Source organism: Suncus etruscus, chromosome X (assembly GCF_024139225.1).
Source record: "Suncus etruscus isolate mSunEtr1 chromosome X, mSunEtr1.pri.cur, whole genome shotgun sequence".
Classification (NCBI taxonomy): domain Eukaryota; kingdom Metazoa; phylum Chordata; class Mammalia; order Eulipotyphla; family Soricidae; genus Suncus; species Suncus etruscus.
In genome coordinates this window covers 130,862,003-130,889,479 of record NC_064868.1, presented here as the reverse complement: position 1 = coordinate 130,889,479, position 27,477 = coordinate 130,862,003, and the positions used below count along the sequence as shown (strand labels likewise).

The 27,477-nt window shown below is 43.0% G+C and overlaps 1 protein-coding gene across 1 annotated transcript in view; it reads right to left on the bottom strand.

The window, feature by feature from the left end:
• Positions 1-22,197, bottom strand: part of LOC125999072 (eukaryotic translation initiation factor 5A-1-like) — a 179,173-nt gene extending 156,976 nt beyond the window's left edge. The window contains 4 exon segments of the mRNA XM_049767042.1: positions 21,373-21,457; positions 21,553-21,684; positions 21,888-22,139; positions 22,141-22,197. Of these exon segments, the coding sequence (XP_049622999.1) occupies positions 21,395-21,457; positions 21,553-21,684; positions 21,888-22,139; positions 22,141-22,197 (504 nt within the window). The 3' untranslated portion in view covers positions 21,373-21,394.
• Positions 22,198-27,477: the final 5,280 nt, after the last annotated feature.

Sequence of the window (27,477 nt, the reverse complement as noted above, 5' to 3'; positions counted from 1 at the left end):
AACACCTGAGCCTTGTACTACCTTTATACTTCCATATGTAAATATCATGAGCTTTGTCTTTTGGGGTATGGAGGTATTTGAGGCTATACTTGGCTAAGTGTTTGGGGGTTACTGTGGGCATCCCACATGCAAATCACATGCCCAATCCTTTAAGTCATCTCCGCAGTCTTTGTTAGATGACTTGCAAGAGTAATTTGTAGCCAGCAATATCACTATGTGGTAGGGTTCTTGGCCTTGCACACGTGAAGCCCTGGACTCAGTCCTCAGCACTGCAAAACAAAGGGAGGTAACAACGTGTTGCCTTTCAGAGATGCTGCCAAAAAAAGAAAATACAGACCAATATCCCTGATGAACACAGATGCAAAGATCCTCAACAAAATACTGGCAAACAGGATCCAATGCCTCATCAAGAAGATCATCCTTGGGGCCGGGTAGGTGGCGCTGGAGGTAAGGTGTCTGCCTTGCAAGCGCTAGCCAAGGAAGGACCGCGGTTCGATCCCCCGGCGTCCCATATGGTCCCCCCAAGCCAGGGGCAATTTCTGAGCACATAGCCAGGAGTAACCCCTGAGCGTCAAACGGGTGTGGCCCAAAAACCAAAAAAAAAAAAAAAAAAAAGAAGAAGATCATCCACTATGAACAAGTAGGTTTTGTCCCAGGAACGCAAGGATGGTTTAACATCCATAAATCTATCAACATAATACATAACATCAGCAACAATAAAAATAAAAACCACACAATCGTATCAATAGAAACAGAGAAAGCATTTGATAAGGTCCAACACCCATTCTTAATCACAACTCTCAGCAAGATGGGAATGAAAGGAACCTTTCTCAATATAGTCAAGGCCATTTGCCACAAGCTAATGGGAAATATTATCCTCAAAGGAGAAAAACTAAATGCCTGTCCTCTAAATTATTGTACAAGACAAGGCTGTCCGCTCTCTCCACTCCTCTTTAACATAGTACTGGAAGTACTTGCTATGCGATTAGGCAAGAAAAAGATATCTGGGGAATCCAGATAGGAAAGGAAGAAGTCAAGCTCTCACTGTTTGCAGATGACATGGTACTCTACTTAGAAAGCCCTAAAGACTCTACCAAAAAGCTTCTAGAAACAATAAGTGCATATAGCAATGTGGCAGGCTACAAAATTATCACACAGAAATCAGTGGCCTTTTTATACATCAGTAATTATAGGGAAGAAATGGACATTAAGAAAATTGGGGCCGGAGAGATAGCATGGGGGTAAGGCATTTGCCTTTCATGCAGGTCATCAGTTCGAATCCCGGCGTCCCATATGGTCCCCCGTGCCTGCCAGGAGCAATTTCTGAGCATGGAGCCAGGAATAACCCCTGAGCACTGCCGGGTGTGACCCAAAAACCACAAAAAAGGAAAAAAAAGAAAACAACCCCATTCAAACTCAAATATCTTGGAGTCAACTTGACTAAAGACATGAAGGACCTATACAAAGAAAACTATAAAACCCTGCTCCAAGAAATAAGGGAGGACACATGGAAATGAAAACACATACCCTGCTCATGGGTTGGCAGGATTAACATAATTAAAATGGCAATACTCCCCAAAACATTGTACAGATTTAATGCGATCCCTCTAAAGATACCTATGACATTCTTCAAAAAAGTGGATCAAACACTTTTGAAATTCATTTGTAAAAATAAACACCCTCGAATAGGTAAAGCAATTCTTGGGGAAAAGAATATGGGAGGCATTACTTTCCCCAACTTTAAACTATTACAAAGCAATGGTTATCAAAACAGCATGGTATTGGAATCAAGACAGATCATCAGATCAGTGGAATAGGCTTGAGTACTCGGAGAATGTTCCCCAGACATAGTCACCTAATTTTTGATAAAGGAGCAAGAAATCCTAAATGAAGCAAGGAAAACCTCTTCAATAAGTGGTGTTGGCACAACTGGCTAGTTAGCCACTTGCAAAAAAGTGAACTTAGACCCCCAGCTAACACCATGTACAAAGGTAAAATCCAAATGGATTAAAGACCTTGATATCAGACCTGATACCATAAGGTATATAGAACAACACGTAGGTAAAAGTCTCAATGACATTGAGACTAAAGGCATCTTCAAGGAGGAAACTGCACTCTCAAAACAAGTGGAAGCAGAGATAAACAGATGGCAATATATTAATAGAGAAGCTTCTGCACCTCAAAGGAAATAGTGCCCAGGATACAAGAGCCCCTCACTGAGTGGGAGAAACTATTCACCCAATTACCCATCAGATAAGGGGCTAATCTCCAAAATATACAAGGCACTGAGGCAACTTTACAAGAAAAACAAGTATCTAATACCATCAAAAATGGGGAGAAGAAATCAACAGACACTTTGTCAAAATTCTAGCACCTATTTTTCAGCCCAGGTGTGTTCCACTCAAGCCTGGAGCTTACAAGTCTGAAACTTTCATGAAATCAACAAGGTGCTTCTTCTTCTTCTAGGAAACATCTGCCCCTTGGCCAGCTGTTATTTTTCTCAAGAAAATTAAAGTGAAGAACTTTCTAGAAATGCTACTTTATGTGGATTTGTGTGCTGTTTTAAGTACGACCACTTCCCCTCCTCCCCCTCGTCCCCATAGAACGCTTAAGTGTTCTATGAGGAGAGGCGGGGATCCTTGAAAGGACTCTGCTCACATAGGATTCAGGAAGAATGAAAGGACCGCAGTCTACCTGTAAAGTCTTGCTTTCAAATAAAGTTGACCAAAACTGAGCAGAAATCTTCCCTTCATGAGATTACCAGACCAACCATGGGCCCACATCTGAAAAAAGAATCATTCCTTTGGGCCAGAGCTGTGGCAAGGAGTGATAAGGTATTATCTGCCTTGCCTGCACTAGCCTAGGACAAGCCTCGGTTTGATCCCCTGGCGTCCCATATGGTCCCCCCCAAGTCAGGGGCGATTTCTGAGCTCATAGCCAGGAGTAACCCCTGAGCATCACCGAGTGTGGCCCCAAAACTAAACAAAAATAAAAAAGAATCATTCCAGGTTGACCTTATTTCACTCTGGCTCCCTAAATTACATATTTTAGTGCTATAAATTGTATTTATGTACATGATCTGTATATCACACAAACATAAAAGTAGTAACAGCATTTGCATAAGTCTCATAGTATATGGAATTCACATTCATGCCTCAGCAAAAGGACAATTTCTTCCATTTTGGGGTTTTCACGAGAGATATCCAAACCATGAATGTCAAACTGGCAAATGCATTTGTGCTTTAATGGAGGTTGTGCTTGAATTCAAGAGGACTTATTTTTTGTCAGACCAGTAGAAACTCAGGAAATAATTATTTTCAATTACCTTGGCCTAGAATAAGGGAATGACTTTCTAAGTTTGATACCAAAAGTAAAAATCATAAAGGCAAAGAACGACAAGCTTAAGCACTCAGAAACCCAAAACCTCGAGCCATCAAAGAATTCCATCCTCAAAATCAAATGGAAAATTTGTTGACAAAAGGTTTGCAATCTCTAATTCAGGATTTCCCACAGTGCAGTCTACATACCTTTCCACTTGTTCTATGCAGTGTGTGCATAGAAAACTGAATCTTTGAGTATGAATTTAACACTACTGCACATAGTAGGCTGGCAGCATAGTTTTGTCCCCAAAACCATACTGTGTAAGTAGCTATGGCCTTACAAGTCAGCCCCAGAAATACCCATTTATCAAATGGCTAGTTCCAAAACTTAGTAGCAAAATACTTTTGCATCCCTGCTATCTTAATATATATATATATATATATATATATATATATATTGATAGCATGTATCAGCTTAATAAGGGAGGTGAGTTGAATTAGCACATATAAGTCAGTAAGAAATTGAATATCATTCACTAAACATTAAGTATGGAAATGAGATTAGAAGTTTAAAGACAGAGTTTTCAATCTTTTTAGAGAGGACTTCAGAATATCTTTGACTGTACGGGGCTGGTGTGCTCAAGGACTGATTAGAAAATTCTGGAGCAGAGCTGGGAGACAGTACAGCAGCACCACCAAGGCCCATTTTATAGCACCACACAGACCACCCATAGACTGCCAGTTACAATCTTAGAAGCCTTTCAAGCACTGCTGGGTGGCCCGGGTATTCCTGGCACTGAAGGAATGAGCAGCATCTTGGCCCTAGTATTTGTATTAAACCATCTCTCTGATTGGCCAAGAATACCTACTGGAGCCCCTCAATCTCCTTAGCAGCCTTTGGGAGAGTTACCCCCCAAACAAAGAAGAAATTATGGAGGGGTCTGGAAGCTGGCTCAAAGTGCTGGAGCAATGCTTTGCATGCCGGAGACCCAAGTTTGGTCCTTGGCACCACATGATTCCCCCAGGCACTACCATCATTGAACAGTGATGTTCAAGGTTTAATTCAGCGTTCAGTCCTCCCAAGCACTGAGCTAGGAGTAGTCCTCGAGCATACCAGGGTGTGGTGGTGCTTGGGGCACAATATACAGTGCTGAGAATTGAATCAGGGCCAGCTAAGTCCAAGGCAGCTGCTTAAGCACCTGTTTCATCTCTCTCAACCCGTTTTCAAATGTTAGAAGCAAATTTCAACAGCAAGGAAGAGTCCTCTACGAGTGGGGTGATGAACCATGCCAGTTTGTGGGGGCAATATCCCAGTTTAAACATTGGAAGTAACATATTCCAACCAGCAAATTTGGAGAGCTTATCTAAGAAGGACATAATGGCCCTTTGTTAGTATCTGAACTAATATTGACCTCTGTTTAGAAAATTCTTTTCACAATTTGCAGTATCTTAGGTGGAATTTTGGATCTGTTTTTCATTGTGAGGCATGGGATCCTAAGTACCCCAAATGGTATCCTGAGTTTGCCCGGCCGGAGTGGAACAGTGAGCACTGATCCAGAAGTATACAAGCCTATAAGCCTGAGCACCACCAGCTGTAGCCTCCCCAAAACACACCTCGATCCAACCCATAATTGAGACTAAACTTCTAAGTATCATTTACATTCCAATGAACTGGGGGTCCTTTACAACTGATTTGCAAGTACATACACAGTATCTGTCTGTTCAGTTACTGTACAGACTATTGGAGATTTTGCATGGAGTTAAAACAAAATAAAAAGACATTTAAACCTTAATCGGAATTTCCCTATAGGTTGAAATTGTAAAAAAAAATGCAAAACATGGAATCACATGTCAGATTAATTGTGCGTTCTATCATTTGAGGGGGAGAGTTTAAGCCACACCAGTCACTCTTTAGAGCTTACACCTGGCTCTGTGCTCAGGGATTATTCCTGACAGACTCAGGAGATCCCATGGCATGCCTGGGATTGAACCTGGGCCAACCTTGTGCCAGGCAAGCACCCTATAAGCCAGGTTTTAGACAAATTTTCAAGTCCCCTCACATCTCAAAAAAAAAAAAAAAAAGCTTTTCCTGTGTACTGACTTTGTAACTACAAATCAAAGGAAAAATTAAACATTTGTGTAAACTGCAGTCTTATGTTCAAACCGATTACACTCTTGGGGCTGGAATGATAGCACAGCTGAAGGGCTTTTGCCTTGCACGCAGCAGATCCAGGACAGACCTGGTTTGATTCCCGGAACCCCATATGGTCCCCCAAGCCTACTAGGAGTGATTTCTGAGCGCATAGCCAGGAGCAAACCCTGAGTGTCACCGTGTATAGCCCAAAACCAATAAATAAATAAATGAATAAATAAATACACACACATACATACATACATACATACATACATACATACATACATACATAAAAAGAGGTTGGGGCCGGAGTAATAGTTTAGTGGTAGGGCATTTGCCTTGCACATGGCTGAGCCAGAACTGGCAGCAGTTTGATCCTCTGGAGTCCCATATGGTCGCTCAGGCCAGGAGCGATTTTTGAGTGCAGAGCCAGTGCACTTGAGTGTAAACAGGTGTGGCCCAAAAACCACACAACAACCAAAAAATCAACACAGGGACTGGAACGATGGCACAGCGCAACATTAGGGCGTTTGCCTTGCACGTGGCCGACCCTGGACTGACCTGGGTTTGATCCCAGCATCCCATATGGTCCTTCAAGCCAGGAGCGATTTCTGAGAGCAGAGCTGGGAGTGACCCCTGAGCATCACCGGGTGTGGCCCAAGACCCAATAAACAAACAAATAAAAAAGGAAAGAGGTTGGGGCCAGAGTGATAGCACAGTGATATGGAGTTTGCCTTGCACAAGGCTAACCCAGGAAGGTCCTTGGTTCAATCCCTGGCTTCCTGTATGATCTCCTGAGCCTGCCAGGAGCAATTTCTGAGTGCATAGCCAGGAGTGACCCCTGAGCGTCACCAGGTGTGGCCCCCAAAGCAAAAAACAAACAAACAAAGAGGTTGGGGCCGGAATGATAGCACAGTGGTAGGGCGTTTGCCTTCCACACTGCTGACCCAGGATGGACCACAGTTCGATCCCCCAGCGTCCCATATGGTCCACCAAGCCAGGAGTGATATGTGGGTAGAGAGCCAGGGAGATAACCTCTGAGCGTTGCCAGGTGTGACCCAGAAACCAAACGCCCTCCCACCAAAAAAAACTATTCATTCTTGTTCCAAGGAAACCAAGAGCTAAGGTGGAAGGCTGGAATCCATCAAAGAAAAACAAAGCAGATAGAAATCAAGAATGTGCCTCATCATTCCTCCCAAGAATATAGGTGTCCAATGTCTGCTTGGGAGGACAGAAGGGCAGAAGACGCTCTTTCCAGAAGTGGCCTTCAAGGTAGATAAAATCAAGGCAGAAGAGCCCTCAGGCCAGAATTTGAAATCTCAAATCATGAAATGAAACAAGGAGTAAAAATGATGGCTGAAACATGAAGCTAAGAAACCAGATCACAGATAAAGTCAAACAAACAAGATATTTACAGGGCCAGGAGAGCTCAGTGATAAAATGCCTCTCAAGTAGGAAGCCCCAAGTTGGATCCACAACACTGCCTCCATATGCTGAGTTTTATCAAGAAGCCCAATAATGGCCACTTGCTCTTTGGGATCTCCATCTGCACAACAAAGTTTGCAATCTCAGGGCTCACCGGAAGCAGGCATGTGCATATGCCACAACTAAGTTTGCAAACACCAACCTGTTTGAGTACAACAGCGCAACTAATGCCAGCACCAAAACCAAACAAGCAGTCCTCACAGTACAAGTAATTTTGTGAGCATAAATGTCAAGAGTGTTAGAAATTGGCAATTAATGCCAGCACTGAAACCAAACATGTAAACCTTTTAATCACCCAACAGCAAAGAATGGAAGGGAGTTCAGATTTTTTTAACTTTAGGGACTGCAGTTTACAAACTATTTACCTTTACCCATGTGTCCATATACCTCCACAATTGTCCCAAAAAGTTCCTCACCCATCCTTCCCACCCCTGTGATAAGTTTCCTACTGAAGACAAGTTATCACTTTCTGTGGCCTTTGGGTATTGTTATTCCCCTATTCTGATTCTTCATATTCCACATAGAAAAAAATCATTGTCTGTCCCTCTTGGGAAAGAGATTGTTTTGAAAAAAATTTTTGCAGAGCAAGGCATTAATGCCAGAAGAGCCTCACACATGCAAGGCAAGTGCTTCACTGTTGAAACACATACCTAGTCTCAGATTAAAGAAAAGTAAAATAAGATATAGAGGGGATGGAATGTGACTTGGTTAAACGTGTGTTGCATACATGAAACCTGGACTTGATCTCCAGAAAGAGTCATTTCCAGGCTTTGCAAGAACCAAGTATCGCGAGACAGATGTCCACAGAGGACAAGACAGATGAGATTTCTGCCCAGGCAACCCAGACAGACATAAAGCCTCCACTGGTGTGAGGTGCAGCACAAGGAGACATTTTGATGTTCCTGTTTCCAGCCGCCTAGCGCCCTTCATCCTAGGTTTTAGAACTTTGACCCCCCCCTTACAATTCGACAAAGTCATTTTGAGGTAAATTTTCTTCCAGATACAAGTGTCTCTCCCAGACATTTTTTCCAAGTGTTTGGCACCACTCTCCCCAATGTCATTCTCTGAGGACTCAGCAGGTTTCTTAGGGCTTGAACTAAGCAAGGGTTCTAGTCACGAGGGGCTAGATTCTGAATGGACTTGCAAGTGATCTTATACCTTTAATGAAGATGCCCTAGAAATCTGTTGAGGATGCTGCCAATTTGGGATAATAAGGTCCATTTGCTTCCTTATGTGAAATCATAGATGGTAAAGAGCTTTGACAATTTGGAAAATGTCTGAGACAACTTGTTAGAATTATCCTAAGGAACTAGACAACCAAGCCAATCTTCTCTCCAGGAATTTGTGGAGCTGAAGTGAAGAGACTTGTTCCTGTAGAGGGAGGAAGTGGTGCCCTAAGGCAAGAGGAGGCAAACATAGTTTTCTAAATGTGGGGGTAGTGCCCTCTGGTAGTCAACCTCCTCCTGGCCTTTCTTGATGGCTTTTAAATGTTGCTGTTCATGCCTCCTAATTTTTCCACTAGTCTCTGAAAGTTCACAATCTCCTCAGCATTTTGTCTTTGAGTATGTGCTCAAGAGACTTGTAATCTCAGAACTCAAAAGAAAATTTAAATTTAAGAGATTGAACAGTATGTTTAGGATTGCACAGTTGTGTGGTGGAGCCACAACCTATACTACAAACTTGTCTCCCACAGCAATTTTCTTTCTTTTATATAACCTTCATGCCTGAAGAATCAAATCCTACACACACACAGACACACACACAGACACACACACAGACACACACAGACACACACACAGACACACACACAGACACACACAGACACACACACACAGACACACACATACACACACAGACACACACACAGACACACACACAGACACACACAGACACACACAGACACACACAGACACACACACAGACACACACAGACACACACACAGACACACACACAGACACACACACAGACACACACACACAGACACACACAGACACAAACACACAGACACACACACACAGACACACACAGACACAAACACACAGACACACACACAGACACACACACGTAAATGACTGATGGGTTCTCTGCAATTGCAAACCCTGGTCTAAATTACCTTAATTTACACCTCCCCAAGACTGACCCTTATTGAGGCTCTCAACCTGGAGGTCAGCAGTATATCTGTGTCTTCCCTATATATTTCTCTGCTCTTTCTATTCCTTTCCTTCCCCTTCTATGGTGTTTGTAGAAAATCTAACCTGCCACTTAGGAGACACGGATTCATCTACCATCTTGGCATAGGAAGGTCTCTGGATTTTAGAATGATGTGGGGGTGGCTTTTATTTTTTAAATGGTCTATAGTATTTCATGTATTTATTTTGGATTTGAGGCTATACTGGGCTGTGCTCAGGAATTATTCCTGACTCTGCTTGGGGATCACGCTTGGCAGTACTTGAGGGATTATACAGATGCCAGGACTAGAGTCTAGTGCACGCATGGCAAGTATTGTACTTTCTGTACTCTCTCAAGCTCCCTTGGAGAGACTTTTAAAAAACATTTTTATCAATAAATGATGTAATTAAGTCACCATGCGATATAATTATAAAGTTATTCATGATTGAGTTTTAGTCATACAATGTACCGCATCCTTCACCAACGCACATTTCCCACCATCAATGTCCCCAGTTTCCCTCCCTCCCTGTTTCGGTGGCAAACATTTTTCTTCTCTCTCACTCTTCCTATTTTCTGTAGTTTTCTTTTTATTTTTCTGTACTTTTCAATACTGTTACTTAAGGGGTATCATGCATACCACTTTATCTCCTTTAAGCACCTTACATATGACTTAGAAAATCACTCCTGGAAATATATCCTAGGGACTTAAAAACTTGTTACAGAAAAGCTGTCTGCAATCTTTAAGTTAATTGTAGTACCATTCAAGTAACTGTAATCTGGGAACAACTCATGTATTGAGAAAAGATAAATGGATGGTACATCTACAGAATGGAATATTATGCAGCTGTTAGGAAAATAAAGTTATAAAATTTGCTTATACATGAATGGATATGGAGATCATTATGCTGAGCAAAATGATTTAGGATTAGAGGAATAGATCGTTGAAGAATCTGTGTTTCCAGGGTGGCACAAGCTGTAAGGTGTCTGCTGGGTGCGCGCTAGCCTAGGACGGATCGCGGTTCGATCCCCCAGCGTCCCATATGGTCTCCCCCAAGTCAGGAGCGATTTCTGAGCGTAGAGCCAGGAATAACCCCTGAGCATCACCGGGTGTTGGCCAAAAACCAAAAAGAAAAAGAAAAGGAAAAACAAAACGAACAACAAAAAGAATCTGTGTTTACACCTGCAATCATGTATTCAAACTTGAGCTTTGGAGAACTCCAATCCCGAGAGCGACCCACGGCAGAACTTCCAAAAGAAGTGCGAAAAACTTTGCATTTGAGAATTGGGTGCTGCGAGCGACCCTTAAAGAGTATCTAGGGCTGTCAACTTTCTCCACGCCAACATCTTCATAGAAAAATCCTTGCAGGCCTCCCGTATAAAAACAGGGTTGCTGCCTGTTACGGGAGGCCTCCTCACCTCCAAGTCAGAGGAGTCCAGGGCGCAATGGGGGTACTACTATCCGAGCCGCGTTCCCCCCAAGGCCAACGTGTCCCGGGCCCTGGGCGGGCGACGCTCCTGATCCCCCACTTGGCACCTTGGTGGCAAAGCCTATCACGGCACAGAGGCCAGCCGGGGCCTGTTGACTTCCCCCGGAGGTGGCTCACTCACCTGTGGAAGAAGAGCAGGATGGACAGCATGGTCTGGTCGATGTTGCGGTTGCAGATGCCCTCGTTGAGCAGGTAGCAGGGGTCCCGCAGCACGGGCTCCAGCGAGTCCTGGCGCATGATGCTGTTGAGCTTGTCGGTGTTGAGGTTCTCAAAGACGAGCTTCTCCTGCAGCTGCCGAAAGTTGCTCACGGTGGGGCTGCCGAGGCGCGGGTTGTCGCTGGCGCTGCGGTGCGCCAGGTCGAGGCAGCAGTTGCAGCAGTCGAGGCCCACGGGGGAGCGGCAGCTGCTCGGCTCTGGGCGCGCCGCCGCGGTCGGCTTCGGCTCGGAGGGCTCCGGGCCGGCGCGCTCGGGCTCCGCGGGCAGGTGCGAGCCCGCCGGGCTGGACTGCGGGGACTCCAGCGTGCCGGTGTGCGGGGCGCTGTGGACAAGCGGACTTGGTGAATGAGCGTCCGGATCCCGCACCCTCGACTGCGCCTGGTGCAGGGTGCGAAGAAGAGAAACAGCTGGACGAGCAGCTTGGGGCCGAACCTTCGGGTTCAGGCTCACTTCCTCCTCCTCCCCCCGGGCGGGCAGACCGCCCCCCGCCCCCACCACGAGGTGCCCCACGAGCTCCCAAGTTTCCCAAGTGAGCGCCGGGAAGCGCCGACGGAGAGTCGGGGCGCGCCCTCGCTCTCTTCCTCCTCCTCCTCCTCCTCGTCCGCGTCCACTCCCTCTGGAGCTCGCGGGCTGTCCCGCTCGGGGCTCCCCGGGGCTGTGCCCGCCCGCAGGGAGGTGGCGGCCGCACCGCACAAGTCCGCGCCGGGCGGTGACAGCTGGGACAGGACCCCCGAGGGGCGCTTGGGGCTCCGGCCCTTGAACGGGCTCCGTCGGACGCTCCCCCGCGGCTCTCGGCCCGCCCGCCCGCCCGCACCCCTGCTGTCCGCCGGCGCTCCGCGCTCGGGACGGGGGGCGCCCCCTCCGAGCGCCGCCGCGCTCGGCCTGCAGCTCTCACCCCTCGTCCAGCACCAAGTCCGCTCGGAGTCGACAGACGCGGGACCGCCTAGTTACCCTACGAGCTCGCTCGCCGCCAGGCAGGTCGCGCCGGTCGCACTCGAAACGGGGTCCCCCTTACGGGTCGCGCGGCTGCCCCTCACCTCCGTCTGCCAGCCCTCTGGGATTGCTGCAAGGGCGGCAGCGGCGGGAGGGCAGGAGGGACCCCGCCGAGAGCGGCTGCGAACTACGTCTAAAAAGTGCACGTCCGAAGTCCCCCAAAGTCGGCCTGAAAGGCGACTAACTCACTGGGACGCTCCCGCGCTCGGCTCGGCCTGGGGTGCTTTGGGCTCGCCGCTCCTACCGTCTACGTCTCCTGCCCACATGCTGCGGAGCCCCCTGTCGGGAGATCCCGGCTTCCGGGAATGCCAGTTCCCCGGCTGTCTTCCCACGCCCCTTCTGGTGAGGCTCCCCGCAGCACCCCCACCCCCTCCCCTACACACCTTCCAGAGACTCCTTGGCTTTGGCCCGCACTACTTACAGTTCTGCTCCCCTCCTGTTTTTATTGATTGTTTTTTAACCTTCCGGCCCCTGGCCGTCCTCACCTTGATTCGGGATTGCCTCGTGACCCCCTTCTCCCCTTTCATTTAGTTGATCGCACCACCGACCTGCTGCCCTGACTTCAGCCCCCCCCCCCCCCGCCCCCAGATGCTTTTTGCTTTTCGCCTAGGTTCCCTTCTCCTCACTGGACCGGTTCCCTCCCATTTTTCCAAACTTTCTGCTTTCTTTTCATTTTCCCCTCCTCGTTCCTCCAGTCTCCTCGGGAACCTCGGGTTCTTCTCGTGCTAGAGGGCTGTGTACATGGATGGCTTCCACCCCCCACCCCACACCCCTAGTGTGGCTTTTGAGAAGAGCTTGGCTACAAGGAGGATTGTGCTTCTGGAGTGGAAATCAAGTGAAAGGGCACAACTGTGCTGAGCATGCCAGACTAACGCCTTGGGTCATAGCCCAACTTGCTGAGTACATAGGGTTGGGCCGGGTGGACCAGCAGTATATTTTTAGGGCGCTTCACAACTTAGCCACTTGGAATAGGTTTCACGTGCACAGTTTCATAAAACTATCCCCCAGGAAAAACTCAGACTCGTTCTGTTGTTGCTTTTTCACAGAAATCTCCACTTGATTTCAGTTTCTCTCAGCCCTCCCCACCCCCTCGGCTCCCTTCACTCTCCAACCACATTGGCCTTGCAAAGGAGCAGTATATACTGCCATCTTGTGTCCCTCACAGTTCTCGGACTTTTCCTGCTGGGCCAGTCCTTTAGACCTTTGGGAGGAAGGCAGAGGAATTCTGTCCTGGTTCTCAGATGGGGATGAAAGAATTGGCAGAGCCTTTTGCAAGAGAACCCCAAGTCCATGCAGTATGCTTGGACAACAGTCAAGGTCAGGTACACGCTCTTTCGGGAGCTTTCCTTCATGCTGGGTTTTGGGTACATTGGGTTTCCAGAGACTTGGGATTCCCTTCCGTGCTGTAGTAAATCCATTTTTGTTCCCAAGACCTGGGGTCGGAGTGTGAGATAAGGTTGTGCAATTTATGGAAATGGAACGCGAGCAGTACTCCTGTGGTAGGAGCCAGAGGACCAAAAACAGACCATCCTTTGCTCCTGACAAGATCAGAGGTGAAAGACACTTAGAGGTCACAGAAGGTACCCCCCAAACTAAGAATGTGCTCCCTATTGTTCTCTCAGAAAGCTCAAGATTGTTTTCTCAGAGTTAATCCTTTAAAAAAGTTAATTTCTTCATTTCTACTTATTTTGGTATATTTTTATGTTCTGGTGTAAAAGCCAAAAGAGTTAGAATATGAGATTTTATGTGTGTTGTAGACTTATAGCCTACTGAATTATTTTTTAATTACAGTGCTTATGATTTTCCCTCTTGTTTATATTTATTTTCTGTTGAACATCCTAACAATATATATATATTAGTTCTAAAAATGTTTGCTTAAGTGTGTTTTTAGAACTGTTGCGCCTTTTGTTTTCATTCTTGCCTGAGTCTTATAATTTTCATGCATAACCTTGGGCTAAAGCCCTGGTATTTCCTTCTGGACATTTAACACAGTTAATTCAAGATTTTTTTTGTCCTCTTGACATTTCTATTCTTGCAGTCCTTGCTCTAGAGAAGTCTTGTTAATAATTCAGTATACCTTTGCATACTCCATTCAGGCGATCAAGAGCAAATATAACTTAGATATAGAAACATCAAAATAGTTCTGAGATAGAGTTCACAATGTTTTTACATGCAAGTCCATTTTACCTGCAAATTGTTTTCCTTTACATCTAGTATAATTCCCAAAGAAAACCAATTGTCAGGGCTTTCTTGGCTCTGGGAAACTTTTTTTTTAACAGAGTGAATGTTGGATGGGGAGATTCCAGTAGAAAAATGTTCCTGCGTGAACTCAACGAGCAGAGGGGTCCACACTTCCACACAGAGTTGGTAACTTTAAATCATAGAAAAGAGAAAATCTAAGGGCAGCTCTGTTACAGATGGACCCAATCAGTAATCCCTCAGACTGTGCTTTCCTTTGCCAGGTACAGTGCTAGTAGCAAGTCAGAGACAAGTAGAACAGAGCCAACGCCATACCCCAAAAATCCTATGGACTAGCTGGTAAAGCAACAACAACAACAAAACAACAACAGAAATAGATCAACACCATCCAAAATGCTGACAAAGGAAGTAATTCAAAGGCTTAGTGTATAAGATTTCCATGGGGGATGTTTGGGTTTGATTCCTGGCACAACAGGATCCCCTAAACATTGCAGGATACAGCCCCAAAACTAAAAGACAGAACAATAGGGCCAAAGAGATAATATAGTGGAAAAGGCACTTGCCTTCTACCAGCCAACCTGTGTTTGATCTCCAGTACCACACATGGTTCAACAAGCTTCCTTAAGAGCATCTTTAAGCACAGTGCCAGGAGCAAGCCCTGAGCACTGTCAGGTATAGCTCAACACCACCAACAACAAAAAGAGCAAAATATTAAAACCATACAGTTGAAAAGAGATGATGGGGGCTTAGTATGCAGGGGAGCCCTGTTGTGATAAGAAATGGGTCATTTCTGGAAAGAGGAAAGTCCATCTGCGTGAAAATACTGAAAAACAGTAGTCTGAGGAGAGAGTATTAGGTGTACTGGGCAGTGCTCACAAAGCAGGCCAGTATTATTGTTGAATAAAATATGAGCCATAGAAGGGTGATAGCTGAGATGAGATAAAGATTCAGGGGTGCTTAAACTATAGTACAGCAAATAGATTACTTATCTTGAATGCAGCTAGGCCAGGTTCGAGCCTTGGCAATCCCATATGGTCCCCTGAGCACAACCAGAATAATTCCTGAGTGCAGAGCTAGGAGTAAACTCTGATCATCACTGGGTGTGGCCCTAAACAAAATAAAACAAAAAAGAATTCATGGATCAGGTCTTAGGGGACATCCGGGAAAAATCTTCCAGATGCTGGATATATATATATATGTAGCTCAGTGGTAAAGCATGTCTCTAGTTCCTTCCCAAGACCATCCCCTCACTTCCCCCCAAAGAAAGATTGAGTTTGTAATCGATTTAGCAATTATTTTGAAAAAATCATCAATATCCTTGATTGCCAGGCAATCAAACATTTGCACATGTTGCACATGTTAATACAGTATGTCATCTAATTTTCACAATAATATAATAGACTCAGAAGCTTTCAAGTTACAGTCATCAGGAGAGCTGTTTGGTTTTGAGTCCACACTTTCTTACTTAAAAGCTCTTGCCTTCAACTAGTAGGTGATTTTGCCTCCCTTTGTTGTTGTCAGGCCCATGGTTCACATACATTGGCCGAATGCTCATTTCCTTGGTATGGTTTTTGCTGGGGATCTCTGTGACCAGAATATCAGGATCACACACAGCCATGCTAAGTACATCAAACTCTCAGTCTCAAGCTTGCAAAGCTGGAACTGTATCACTGACTCAGTTCCCCAGGTCGTCAGTCTGTATATTTTATAAGGAGCTTATCAACATTTACAAGACATAAGATTGATTTGTTTAGTAGATTGTTGGATTTGGGACTAGATCCAGTTGTGCTCAAGACTTAATCTTGGTTCTGTGCTAAAGGATCACACGTTGACAGGACTGAAGATCATATACAATGCTGGAGATTGAGCCTCATGCCTCTGGCCCCAACATATGTTTTTTATTATTTTTGTACTATTGCTTTCTTAATTTTTTGCTTCATCATGCAGTGCTCAAGGCTTACTCCTGGCTCTCCTCTCAGGGATTACGAATATCAAAACTTGGAGAACTATACAGGGTACTACTATACAAGGATTGAACCTAGGTCTGCTATTTGCAAGGCTAAAGGGCCCTAAATTAGTAAATCTCTAGTCTGGCCAATATTTTGTTTTTAGATTGCATACTTAGGCTGGGAATAAAGGCTTAAAATGATAGAGAACATGCTTGGCATAAGTGAGGCCCTGACCGCAGGGCCTGGTAGTTCGTGTGTGTGTGTGTGTGTGTGTGTGTGTGTGTGTGTGTGTGTGTGTGTGTGTGTGTGTGTGTGTGTGTGTGTGATATAATGCATGGCCAAGTATCACCATGAGTGACTCCCAGAGCTCTTGGAACCCCTAAGTATGGTGCCTGTTTTAAACAAAGAAACCAATAAAATTGCAGAATTGGAGAAAGAGCTCAAAGGATTAATGCACTGACTTTGCATGCTAGAAGCCCTCAAGTTTTGATTCCTGGTACCGCATGGTTCACCAAACACCACTGGAATCATCCTAAACTCAGAACTAGGAGTAATTCCTGAACATTTCAGACCGTGGCCAAAAATTGCAGACTCAAATACACACAAAAACATGGTCCCAAGCTATAGTACAGGGTGCTTGCCTTGAGCATTGGTTGACCCTGATTCAATTAATCCCTTTCACTTTATAGGATTCCCCAAGAACCAATGTTTAACTTACATATATGAAAATACATTTATACAGTAAGCGTTGGGAAGGAAGTTGGTCAAGTTAGCAATTGGCAACAATCTATTTTATATTAGCTAAAGAACTATCATGTGCCAGACATTATATTAAGTGTTTTTGTAGTATTATTCAATTTAATAATCACATCCTTAAGGGTTAAATACTACCCACCCCAATTAAGGGACCAACAAACTTGGACTGAGTTCCCTGACAGCTCCAGGAACACCTAACAGTCTAGTTTGGTTCACATTAAGGCATCCACATAAGTGATTTTTAGGAAATTTTATTTCCCTTACAATCCATAACCAAATTTACTAAACCTTCCTCAAGGGAGTGTTTAAAACTCCAAGGGCTACTAGCCTTTGGTATCAAGGCAGTATTTGATGCTATAGGAAATTCTATAAATTCCTCTTCAGAGTCGTGCTTTTGGATATATGGAAACACACCAGGTTATAAAGGAAATCAATTATATTGAAATGCAGCTACCAAATATTGAAATGTAAAGTTGTGATATAGTGATGTGATTGTTGGTTTTTAGAGTAGTGAATAACAAGATCTAGATACGTACATTTTTGGTGCCTGTCATAACTTGGAGATACTGTAATGGTAATGTACTATAAGTACTATAATGTACTATAAGCAGGTGGCAGGATCATAGGTACTGCTAATCCTACTGTGATATGTTCTCTACAATTGTAATCAAAGGAAATATAAATTGTAGAGGCTGGTGAAAATAAAAATATAAAAGACTTTTTTTCTTTAAAGCTCACTGAATCCCTAGTTGTTAATAATTTTAGTTTTAGACCAATCACTTTATAATTTTAATAATAACTAGAATGGGTGTGTCTTTACTATAGATAGCCAAGGTACTCTTTTGGGCAGGGGTACTTTGCTGCTTTTCGTTTATTTGTAATATCAGGCTTACGAAGTGTGGGGAGCCGAACTATTGGAACCTAGAACAAAGGACACCTCAGAAATCCCAGACCTTGTCACCCACGTGACCAGAGGCGCCTATGCCCTGAGGACAAAGGAAATAGACAAATAAAGTAAATTTAAAGCAGCCCAATACATCCAGCCAGAAAGAAAAATATAGAGCAACTTGCCTTTGTGTTAGTAAAAGATTATTATGATTACAGCTGATGTTTTATTTATGCTTGCTGAGTAAAATTTATAAGACCCTGTTTGGATTTTGTGCTTTCAGTATAAACATGTGCTCAGATCTACCTTTTTACCCCTCCCTATTACCTGCACCCAGCTTATGCTAATGAGTGCTTGCAAATTGTAATTGATGGAAAAGCTGTAACACCTCTATGACGTATTTTGCCTTTAAAAACTGATCTCCCCGGGCAATACATCCCTTTTGAACAGCATGTGTTGTCTTGAGGACTTTTCTTACTAACTTCTTAAGTTCTTTTCACAGATCGGGCCTGCTCGAGTAAACCCACAAATTACTAGCGACCATCATTCCCACAAGTGGTGTTGGCACAACTGGTTAGCCACTTGTAAAAAAGCGAACTCAGACCCCCAGCTAACACCATGTACAAAGGCAAAATCCAAATGGATTAAAGACCTTGATATCAGATCTGAAACTATAAGGTATATAGAACAACATGTAGGTGAAACACTTCAGGACATTGAGATTAAAGGCATCTTTAAGGAGGAGACAGCACTTTCCAAACAAGTGGAAGCAGAGATAAACAGATGGGACTATATTAAGCTGAGAAGCTTCTGAATCTCAAAGGAAATAGTGCCCAGAATACAAAGGCCACCCACTGAGTGGGAGAAATTATTCACCCAATACTCATCAGATAAAGGACTAATATCCAAAATTTACAAGGTACTGAAAGAACTATACAAGAAAAAAAAAACTAACCCCATCAAAAAATGGGGAGAAGAAATGAACAGACACTTTGAAAAAGAAGAAAGGCAAATGGCCAAAAGGCACATGAAAAGATGCTCAACATCACTAATCGTCAGGGAGATGCAAATCAAAACTACTATGAGGTACCACCTCACACCACTGAGATTGACACACATCACAAAAAAGGAAAACAAGCAGTGCTGGCAGGGATGTGGAGAGAAAGGAACTCTTTTTCACTGCTTGTGGGAATAAGGAAAACAAGCAGTGCTGGCAGGGATGTGGAGAGAAAGGAACTCTTTTTCACTGCTGGTGGGAATGCCGTCTAGTACAACCTTTATGGAAAGTGATATGAAGATTCCTTCACAAACTGGAAATTGAGCTTCCATACGATCCAGCTATACCACTCCTAGGAATATACCCGAGGAACACAAAAATACAATACAAAAATCCCTTCCTTACTCCTATATTCATTGCAGAGCTATTTACAATAGCCAGACTCTGGAAACAACTAAGATGCCCTTCAACAGATGAGTGGCTAAAGAAACTGTGGTACATATACACAATGGAATACTATGCAGCCGTCAGGAGAGATGAAGTCATGAAATTTTCCTATACATGGATGGACATGGAATCTATTATGCTGAATGAAGTAAGTCAGAGGGAGAGAGAAAGATGCAGAATGGTTTCACTTATCTATGGGCTTTAAGAAAAATGAAAGACATTTTTTTTTTGGTTTTTGGGTCACACCCGGTAGTGCTCAGGGGTTACTCCTGGCTGTCTGCTCAGAAATAGCTCCTGGCAGGCACAGGGGACCATATGGGACACCGGGATTCGAACCAACCACCTTTGGTCCTAGATCGGCTGCTTGCAAAGCAAACGCCGCTGTGCTATCTCTCCGGGCCCTGGGAGAGTTCTTAGGGAGGTCTCAAAAGGTTTGGCCAGAAGGCCAGGGGAGGAGATTAGAAGATTTCGGAGGATGGGAGCAGCAGGAGGAGAGATGGCTGAGGGACAAGGTACAATGCAGGGCTGAATAAGGATCCAGCGTAAAAGGTTATGATTAGGTCACACATGTTGGCCAGGGCTGAATAAAAATGACATCTTCTGAAGAAGCCTGCCAGTGAGTTTTCTCCCCACTGCTTTCCTGAACCCAGATACCTGTGGGCTGTAGGGGGTTGGAGACACATAGCCCTGGGTTGGAAGAGAAAGGCCCCTCCATCACCATCCACCACCATCCAAGGTGCTATTATTTTACACCTACCACTGTGCTATTGCTCCAGCCCTGATATTTCATGTTTTAAAAACATTTCTTTTCTTATAATTACTTTATTTTAGCACCATGGTTACAATTTGTTCATAACTGAGTTTCTGTCACGGACTGGATGACATCCTTTACCAGTGCTTTTCCCATCACCAGTAGGCCCAGTTTCCCTCCCACTCACCTACTTCCGCATGCTTCTGGGGCAGGCCTTTTACTTCTCTCCTATTTTACCGGTTCGTTTTGACACTACTTTGAACTATTGTTAATGAAAGATACCATACATACCACTATGTCCCCATTAAGTACCCAGTTTTTGTCCAGAGGCATCAGTTCACATTGTCATAGTGGACCTTACTCTACCCTAAATGAACTCACAGCTCTTTGTGGCAAGCCTCCTACCATGAATTGGTCCTCCTGGTCCTCATCTCTATTGTCTCTGGATATTAATAGGTTTTTTTTTTTGTTTCACACCCGTTGACATTCAGGGGTTACTCCTGGCTATGCACTCAGAAATCACTCCTGGTTTGGGGGACCATATGGGATGCTGGGGGATCGAACCTCGGTCTGTTCTGGGTCAGCTGCTTGCAAGGCAAACTCCCCTACCACTGCACAATCGTGTCGGCCCCTATAGTTATATTTTCTTTTATTTTTTATTATATACCACAAATGAGTGAGATAGGTCTATATCTATCCCATTCCTTCTGACTCATTTCACTAAGCACAATAATTTCCATATCTATCCATGTATAAGCAATTGATCTGAAAGTCCTTCAATATTACAATACCATGCTGTTTTTTTCATATTAAACTTGTATTTTTATTCAGGTTTGATTTTAACAAATGTGTCGGGGAGAGAGCCCTCAGGAAAGGGTGAAGCCCATGGAAGCAGGGTCCTCCCAAATATCTGAGGAGGTGGGCACATCTCCTCCCCTTCTCCTTTTTTCCCTCCCCACATAAAGGGATTTTAGGAGATACATATATAGGCAGGGGAGGGGGCAGGTCTCCAGTTTGTGGGGTGGTGCTGGGGGGTAAAGGAAGTAGAGGAATATGGGGACAAGAGACTAGACTAGGGATGAGTTGAGGGAAAGGTTACAAGGACCACTTGCCAGAATCCGCAGCTTTCTGATTCCAGATTGAATTAAAAATAAACAAAATAAAATCAAAAACAAAATATCTAACCACAAGCAGTACTCACCCCTCTTCCCCACCAGGGCTGTAGTGTGAGGGGATAAGAGGAGGGCAGCTTTGCCAAAGCCATGGTTTGCTCATCCTGGCCAAGGGAGCAAGTGAAGAAGGGTAGGGGCTCTGCGAATTTGGGGGAGGAGGGGTTGGGAACCAAAATAAAACATGTAATAGTGTAGGAATCCAGCCAACGGCCTGGCCAGAGCTGGGCCAGGCTGGGGGAGGGGGCCTCTGCAGACTCAAGGATCACTGCTGCCACCACCACCACCCTGGACGGCAAAGAGAAATCAGGTAAGACAGTATTTTCAGCTGGAGGAGAGATGACATTGGCACTTTAAAATCTAAGCCTAGAACAGATATAAATTAAAGGCTAAAAAAGTGAAAGGCAGTGGACAAGTCACTCACCTGGGAGCCAGTTACTTTGCCATAGCTTTGATTACAACAGCTGCCTCCTCTGTCATGGCAGACAGCACCGTGATCTGGGCAAGGGAAGAAAAGAACTTACGTGTAGGCTCCGAGGAAGGAAGAGGCACAAAGCAAAAGCTGGGATATGGGGATATAAGCTACTATATACCAGGATCTCTTCTCCACAGTCATACTTCTGCTCAATTTCCTTGCCAAGGTATCCTTCAGGCAGGCGCAGGTCCTCTCGCACTTCCCCACTGTCCTGAAGCAGTGATAGATACCCATCCTGGATGCCAATCAGCTGGGGACAGACAGGGAAGGAGACTTAAGGTAGGTAGAAGAGAGGATCCCAGGCATAAACTAGGTGGCAAATCACGTATTGATATTTGGCAAAGGCAAAAGACCTTTTGCCATTTCCTTCCCCTCCCAGTACAAGCTCTCTGGTCATCCTCTAGTTCCCTCAATAAACCACTAGCCTGCCTATACCTAGACCATCTAACATACCTGGAAAAAATTCCTTCTGATGTTGGGGACATTCATATTATGAGTTGACGGGCAGATATCTTCATATTTCTTCCCAGTAAAGATGTCAATACCAACCAGGTAGACCTTGGCATGGCCATGCTTACTGGTCTTGGCGGTAGACATCTCCACAATCTTACATGGTTGGCCTTTGAGCACCACAAAGCCATTCTTATGTAATGCCAAGCACTGCATTGGGAAGGTGGCTGAGGCCCCTGCATTTCTTGTCTTGAAGGTCCAAACCATCTGCCATTTTTAAGTGTCTTCGATTCCAACTCATGTGGCTGGTCATCCTGGCCCAGGTCGGCGGAGCCTCGCCTCAGCACCTCAGATCAGCGGTGGCTGGATAATTCTGATTCCTGCATGGCCACACCGCTTGGCGTAGCGTCACCATGCTGGTTTTTGTTTGGCATTCAGGAGTTACTCTTGGCTCTGTGCTCAGAAATCACACCTGGCAGGCTCGGGGGACCATATGGGATGCCGAGATTTGAATCACCGTCCTTCTGCAGGCAAGGCAAAAGCTTTACCTCCATGCTATCACTCCGGCCCCACAATATCATGCTGTTTTAATGACTACTGCTTTATAGTAGTTTTAAGTTGGGGAAAGTGAAGTCTACCATCTTCGTTTTTTAAAGCATTTCTTTAACTATTCAAAGACATTTATTGTTCCAAGTGAATTTAATGTGCCTTTGATCCACTTTGAAAAATGCCATAGGTATCCTTCTAAGATTTTATCAAATTTCTGTGTAATGATTTGGAAAGTATTGTCATTATAATAATATTAATCCTCCCAATCCATGAGCAGGGTATATGTCTCCATTTCCTTGTGTCCTATTTTATTTTTTGAAGCAGTGTTTTGTAATTTTCTTTGTATAGGTCTTCTTGTTAGTTGATCTGAGGTACTTGAAATTTATGAGGCACAATTGTGAATTGAGATTGTTTTGTTAATATCTCTTTTTTATCTTTTATTATTGTATATAGAAAAGTCATAGATATTTTTGGTATTAATTTTGTGGTCTTTCACTTTTCTGTACAAAAACTATAGTTCTAAAAGTGTTTTTTTGTAGAATCTTTAGAATTTTCTTTCTTTTTTTCTTCTGCCACATCCAACCAGTGATGCTCAGGGGTTACTCCTGGCTATGAGCTCAGAAATCATTCCTGGCTTGGGGGGACCATATGGGACGCCAGGAGATCGAACCACTGTCTGTCCTAGGCTAACACTAGCAAGGCAGATGACTTATGGCTTGTGCCACGGCTCCAAATCTTTAGAATTTTCTACATATGTTATCATGTCATCTGCAAACACTGAGAGCCTGACTTCTTCCTTTCCTATCTGGATACTTTTGATTCTCTTTTTCTTGCAATATTCCCAGTACAATATTGATTAGAAGTGGTGATGAAAGGGAAATCCTTCCTTTGTGTCCATTTTTAGAGGAAATGCTTTTAGTTTCCTCCATTGAGTATAGTATTTGCCATGGGCTTGTGGTAAATGACCTTGATTCTACTGAGGAAAGATCCTTCTATTCCCATCTTATTGAAAGTTTTTTTATCATGAATGGATGTTGGATCTTGTCAAATTAGTTATATGCATCTATTGATATAATATGACTTTTAATTTTTATTGATATGGTGGTATTTTTATAAATATAAATATTTATAATATATAAATATATTATATTTATAATATATAAATATATTATATTTATAATATATTAATATATTATATAATACATATAATAATATATAAAATATAAATATTATAAATATAACTGTGCATGTTAAATCATCCTTGCATGTCTAGAATGAATCCTACTTGTTTGTGGTGTATGACCTTCCTGATGAACTACTGGAATCTCCGTCTGCTAGTATTTAGTTGAGGATCTTTGTATCTATGTTCAGCTTATAATTCTCTCATTTTTTGGTGGTGTCTCTGTCTGCTTTTGGTATCAGTGTGATGTTAGCTTCTTAAATACTATTTGGGAGTGTTTCTGTTTCTTTAATTTCCTTCAAGAGCCTGAAAAGTATTGGCAGTGGGTTCTCTTTAAAGGTTTGAAAGAATTCACTTGTGAATACATTTTTTCCTGGGCTTTTGAGAAGCCTTTAATTATCATTTAATTACCTCAATATTGTATATGTTTTCAGATTTTCCAAATTATCTTGGTTCAAGCTTGAATGGTTATAGGTGTCCAAGAATTTATCAATTTCTTTCACTTTTTCTTTTTGTTGGCATAAAGATTCTCAAAGTAATTTCTGATTACCCTTTGAATTTCTGTAGTATCTGTAGTGACCTCCTTCTAATTTCTGATTTTATTTATTATATTTCTCTCTTTCTTTATGTGTCTGGCTAATGGATTATTAAATATGTTTATTTATTAAAGGAGCCAACACTTTCTTTCATTGGTCTTTTTGATTGTTTTTTGGGTTTCCAGTTCATTAATTTCTACGCTAAGCTTTATTATTTATTTCTTTCCATCTATTTTTGGTTAATTTTGTTAGTATTTTTCAATTTTTAAGCTGTGCCATCAAGTTATTTACGTAGGCCCTTCCTTCCTTCCTGGTGAATGCATGCAAAGCTATAAATTTTCTTTTAACACCACTTTGGCTGTGTCCCACAAATTCTGATAATTCATGTCTTAATTTTCATTTGATTCTAGGAATCTTTTCATTTTCTCTTTAATTTTGTCTCTGAGTCACTAGTTGTTCAGTAGTGAGCAGCTTAATTTCCAGGTGTTAAAGTTAGTTCTCTGTGTTCTTTCGTGATTCACTTCTATTTTCATGATCTGAGAAGATAGTTGATATAATTTCCATTCTCTTGATTTTATGTTTTGTGGCCAAGCATTGTTCTATCTTGGGAATGTCCCATGTGCATTGGAAAAGAATGTACATCCAGTTTTCTGGGTGAAAATATTATATATATATATGTGTGTGTGTGTGTGTGTGTATGTGTGTGTGTGTGTACACTAATCTATTATCTTCCATTTCTTCAAAGCCACTATATTCTTGTTAAGTTTTAGCCTGGTTAATCTCTCAATCAAGAAGTGACAGGGCAGTGTTGAAGTTTTCACAACTATTGTGTTGCTATTTATGTAGTCCTTCAAATCTATTAGCAGTTTTAAAAAATTCTGATCACTCATGGCTGCATATATAATTAGGAGTGTGATTTCTTCTTGGTGTACACATCCCTTGATTATTAAGAAATGCACATCTCTGTTTTTGTAACATTTTTAAGCCTAAGAACTGTGTCATCTGATATTTGTATGGCCTCCCAGGTTTTTTTTATTTAAAATATTTTATTGATACCATTGTGATTTACAAGGTCTGTCATAGTTGGATTTCAGACATACAATGAATCAGGGCTAATTCCACCACCAGTGTTGACTTCCCTCCAATAATGTTCTCAGAGTGCATCCTATAACCACCCTTTGCCCCCTGGCCTGCCAGTATAATGGGTCAATTTTAAGTTTAGATTGTTATAGTTCGGGTCTCTTGATTCTATTGTCGTTGCTTTTGGCTTGGATATTTAGTCCTATCCTTTTTTATTCCACCAATGCACCTGCGACTACTCAACCCTGGTCCCCATCCTTTCTTTGTCCCCCCTTCTAATTTTATAGAAAAATGCAGAAATATGCTGTAAAACAAAATAATTCAAGTCCCAGTCCTAAGGTTCTATGAAAAAGGCAGAATCCCTGATCTAAAAGATAAAAAAGGTGGCAGATTTTTGCATAGGTGCAACAAAAGTTGGGGGAAATAAAAAGAAAAAACCCTTTGAACTAAAACACAGGGTTTCCCTACCCATGAAGCATTCTGCCATAGAACAACTACAGGCTCTGGGCATACTAAATTGTCTAACCTCAAAGTCTTTCTTCTCAATCATGGTTGTTGCAGACAGTATTTTTTTTGTTTTTTGTTTTTTGGTTTGTTTTTGGTTTGTTTTCGGGCCACACTCAGCAACTCTCAGGGGTTACTCTTGCAAGAGTAATTTGTAGCCAGCAATATTGCTATGTGGTAGGGCTCTTGCCTTGCACACATGAAACCCTGGACTCAGTCCCCAGCACTGCAAAAGAAAGGGAGGTAACAAAGCGATGTCTTTCACAGATGCTGCCAAAAAAGAAACTTACAGACCAATATCCCTGATGAACACAGAGGCAAAGATCCTCAATAAAATCCTGGAGATCCAGATCCTGAAGGCAAATATCTATGCCAGGTTATAATTATTTAGGAGACTGCTATTTGGGCCGCATTTAGCAATGCTCAGAGACTACTACTCACTTTCTGCTCAGGGGCCCTTTTGCAGTGCCAAGGTATTGAGCTACAAAGCATGTGTTCTAACCCTTTGAGTTATATCCCTGGTTCCAGAAGATCATCTTGGTTTTCTCCCAGTATTCTGATATAGTCATTCCTCTATTCCAGACGTGAAGAAATGAAAGAGAGGTTGTTTTGGTTGAGATGTGTGTGTGCATGTGTTGATGGTGCTGGGATGTATGGGATGTATGGCTTCTTACAGACAAGTCAGGTGACCTGCTGCTAAGCTACCTCTTCAACCTTAGGTATTTTAATTTGATCATTAGCCCAATGTTATATGCTTCTGTTACAGAAAATAAAGAAGATATTACAAGAGAAAACAATTTAAAAATTAATGGCACAAAAATAGCATGAAAATCCCTTAAAACTTATAGATGTCTCAATAATGTTCTAATGCTTTTATCCACAGATAAAAAGTCATCTTATATGCCAGAAAATATGGTAATAAAAGATAAAGAAAAGACTGGGGCCAGGGACCAAGTGGTCTCAGATGCACTGGTGGCAACAAAAATGAAAGAACTAAATATCCAAGCCAAAGTCAAAAATAATAGACTCCAGTGACATAAACTTTAACAATCTCAACTTAAATGGGCCTGTTATACTGGCACGTCAGGGGGCAAAGTGTGGTGAGTTAGGATGCACTCTGAGAACTCTGATGGAGGGAGGTCGACACTGGTTTTGGTAATGGCCCTGATTCACTGTATCTCTGAAACTCAACTATGAAGGACTTTGTAGATCACAGGGTTTCAATAAAATAAAATTTAAAAAATAAAATGGGAAACTTTAATGCAAATAAATACATAATTACTTTATTATATTGCAAAACAATAATGCTGTAGTTGAATCCTGGACAAAAGGAAAGTGGCCACGATAATACTAGCAAAGTACACTCTCAGCCAACCAATTAGAACTTTGACACTTGAACCAAATTCGCCACACATTTTTATAAATGAACCATTTTTGCTTATATATTGTCTATGATTACTTTTGTGCTCACAGGCAGCACTTAGTTTTAACAGAGAGCCATGGAATCTCGAAATCCTCAAAGAGGGCTGAAGACATAGGGGTAGGGCATTTGCCTTTCATGGTTGAACCAGGTAAAATCTCCAGCATCCCATATAATACCTCCAAGTCCCCCAGGAGTAATTCTGGAGTAATTCAGTGAAGGTTCAGGAGTAATCCCTGAGCACTATTGGGTGTGGCCCAAAAAGCAAACAGAAGCCTCAGAGAGTTGCTGTTTGGCTCTTTAAAGCAAAATACTTGAGGAACC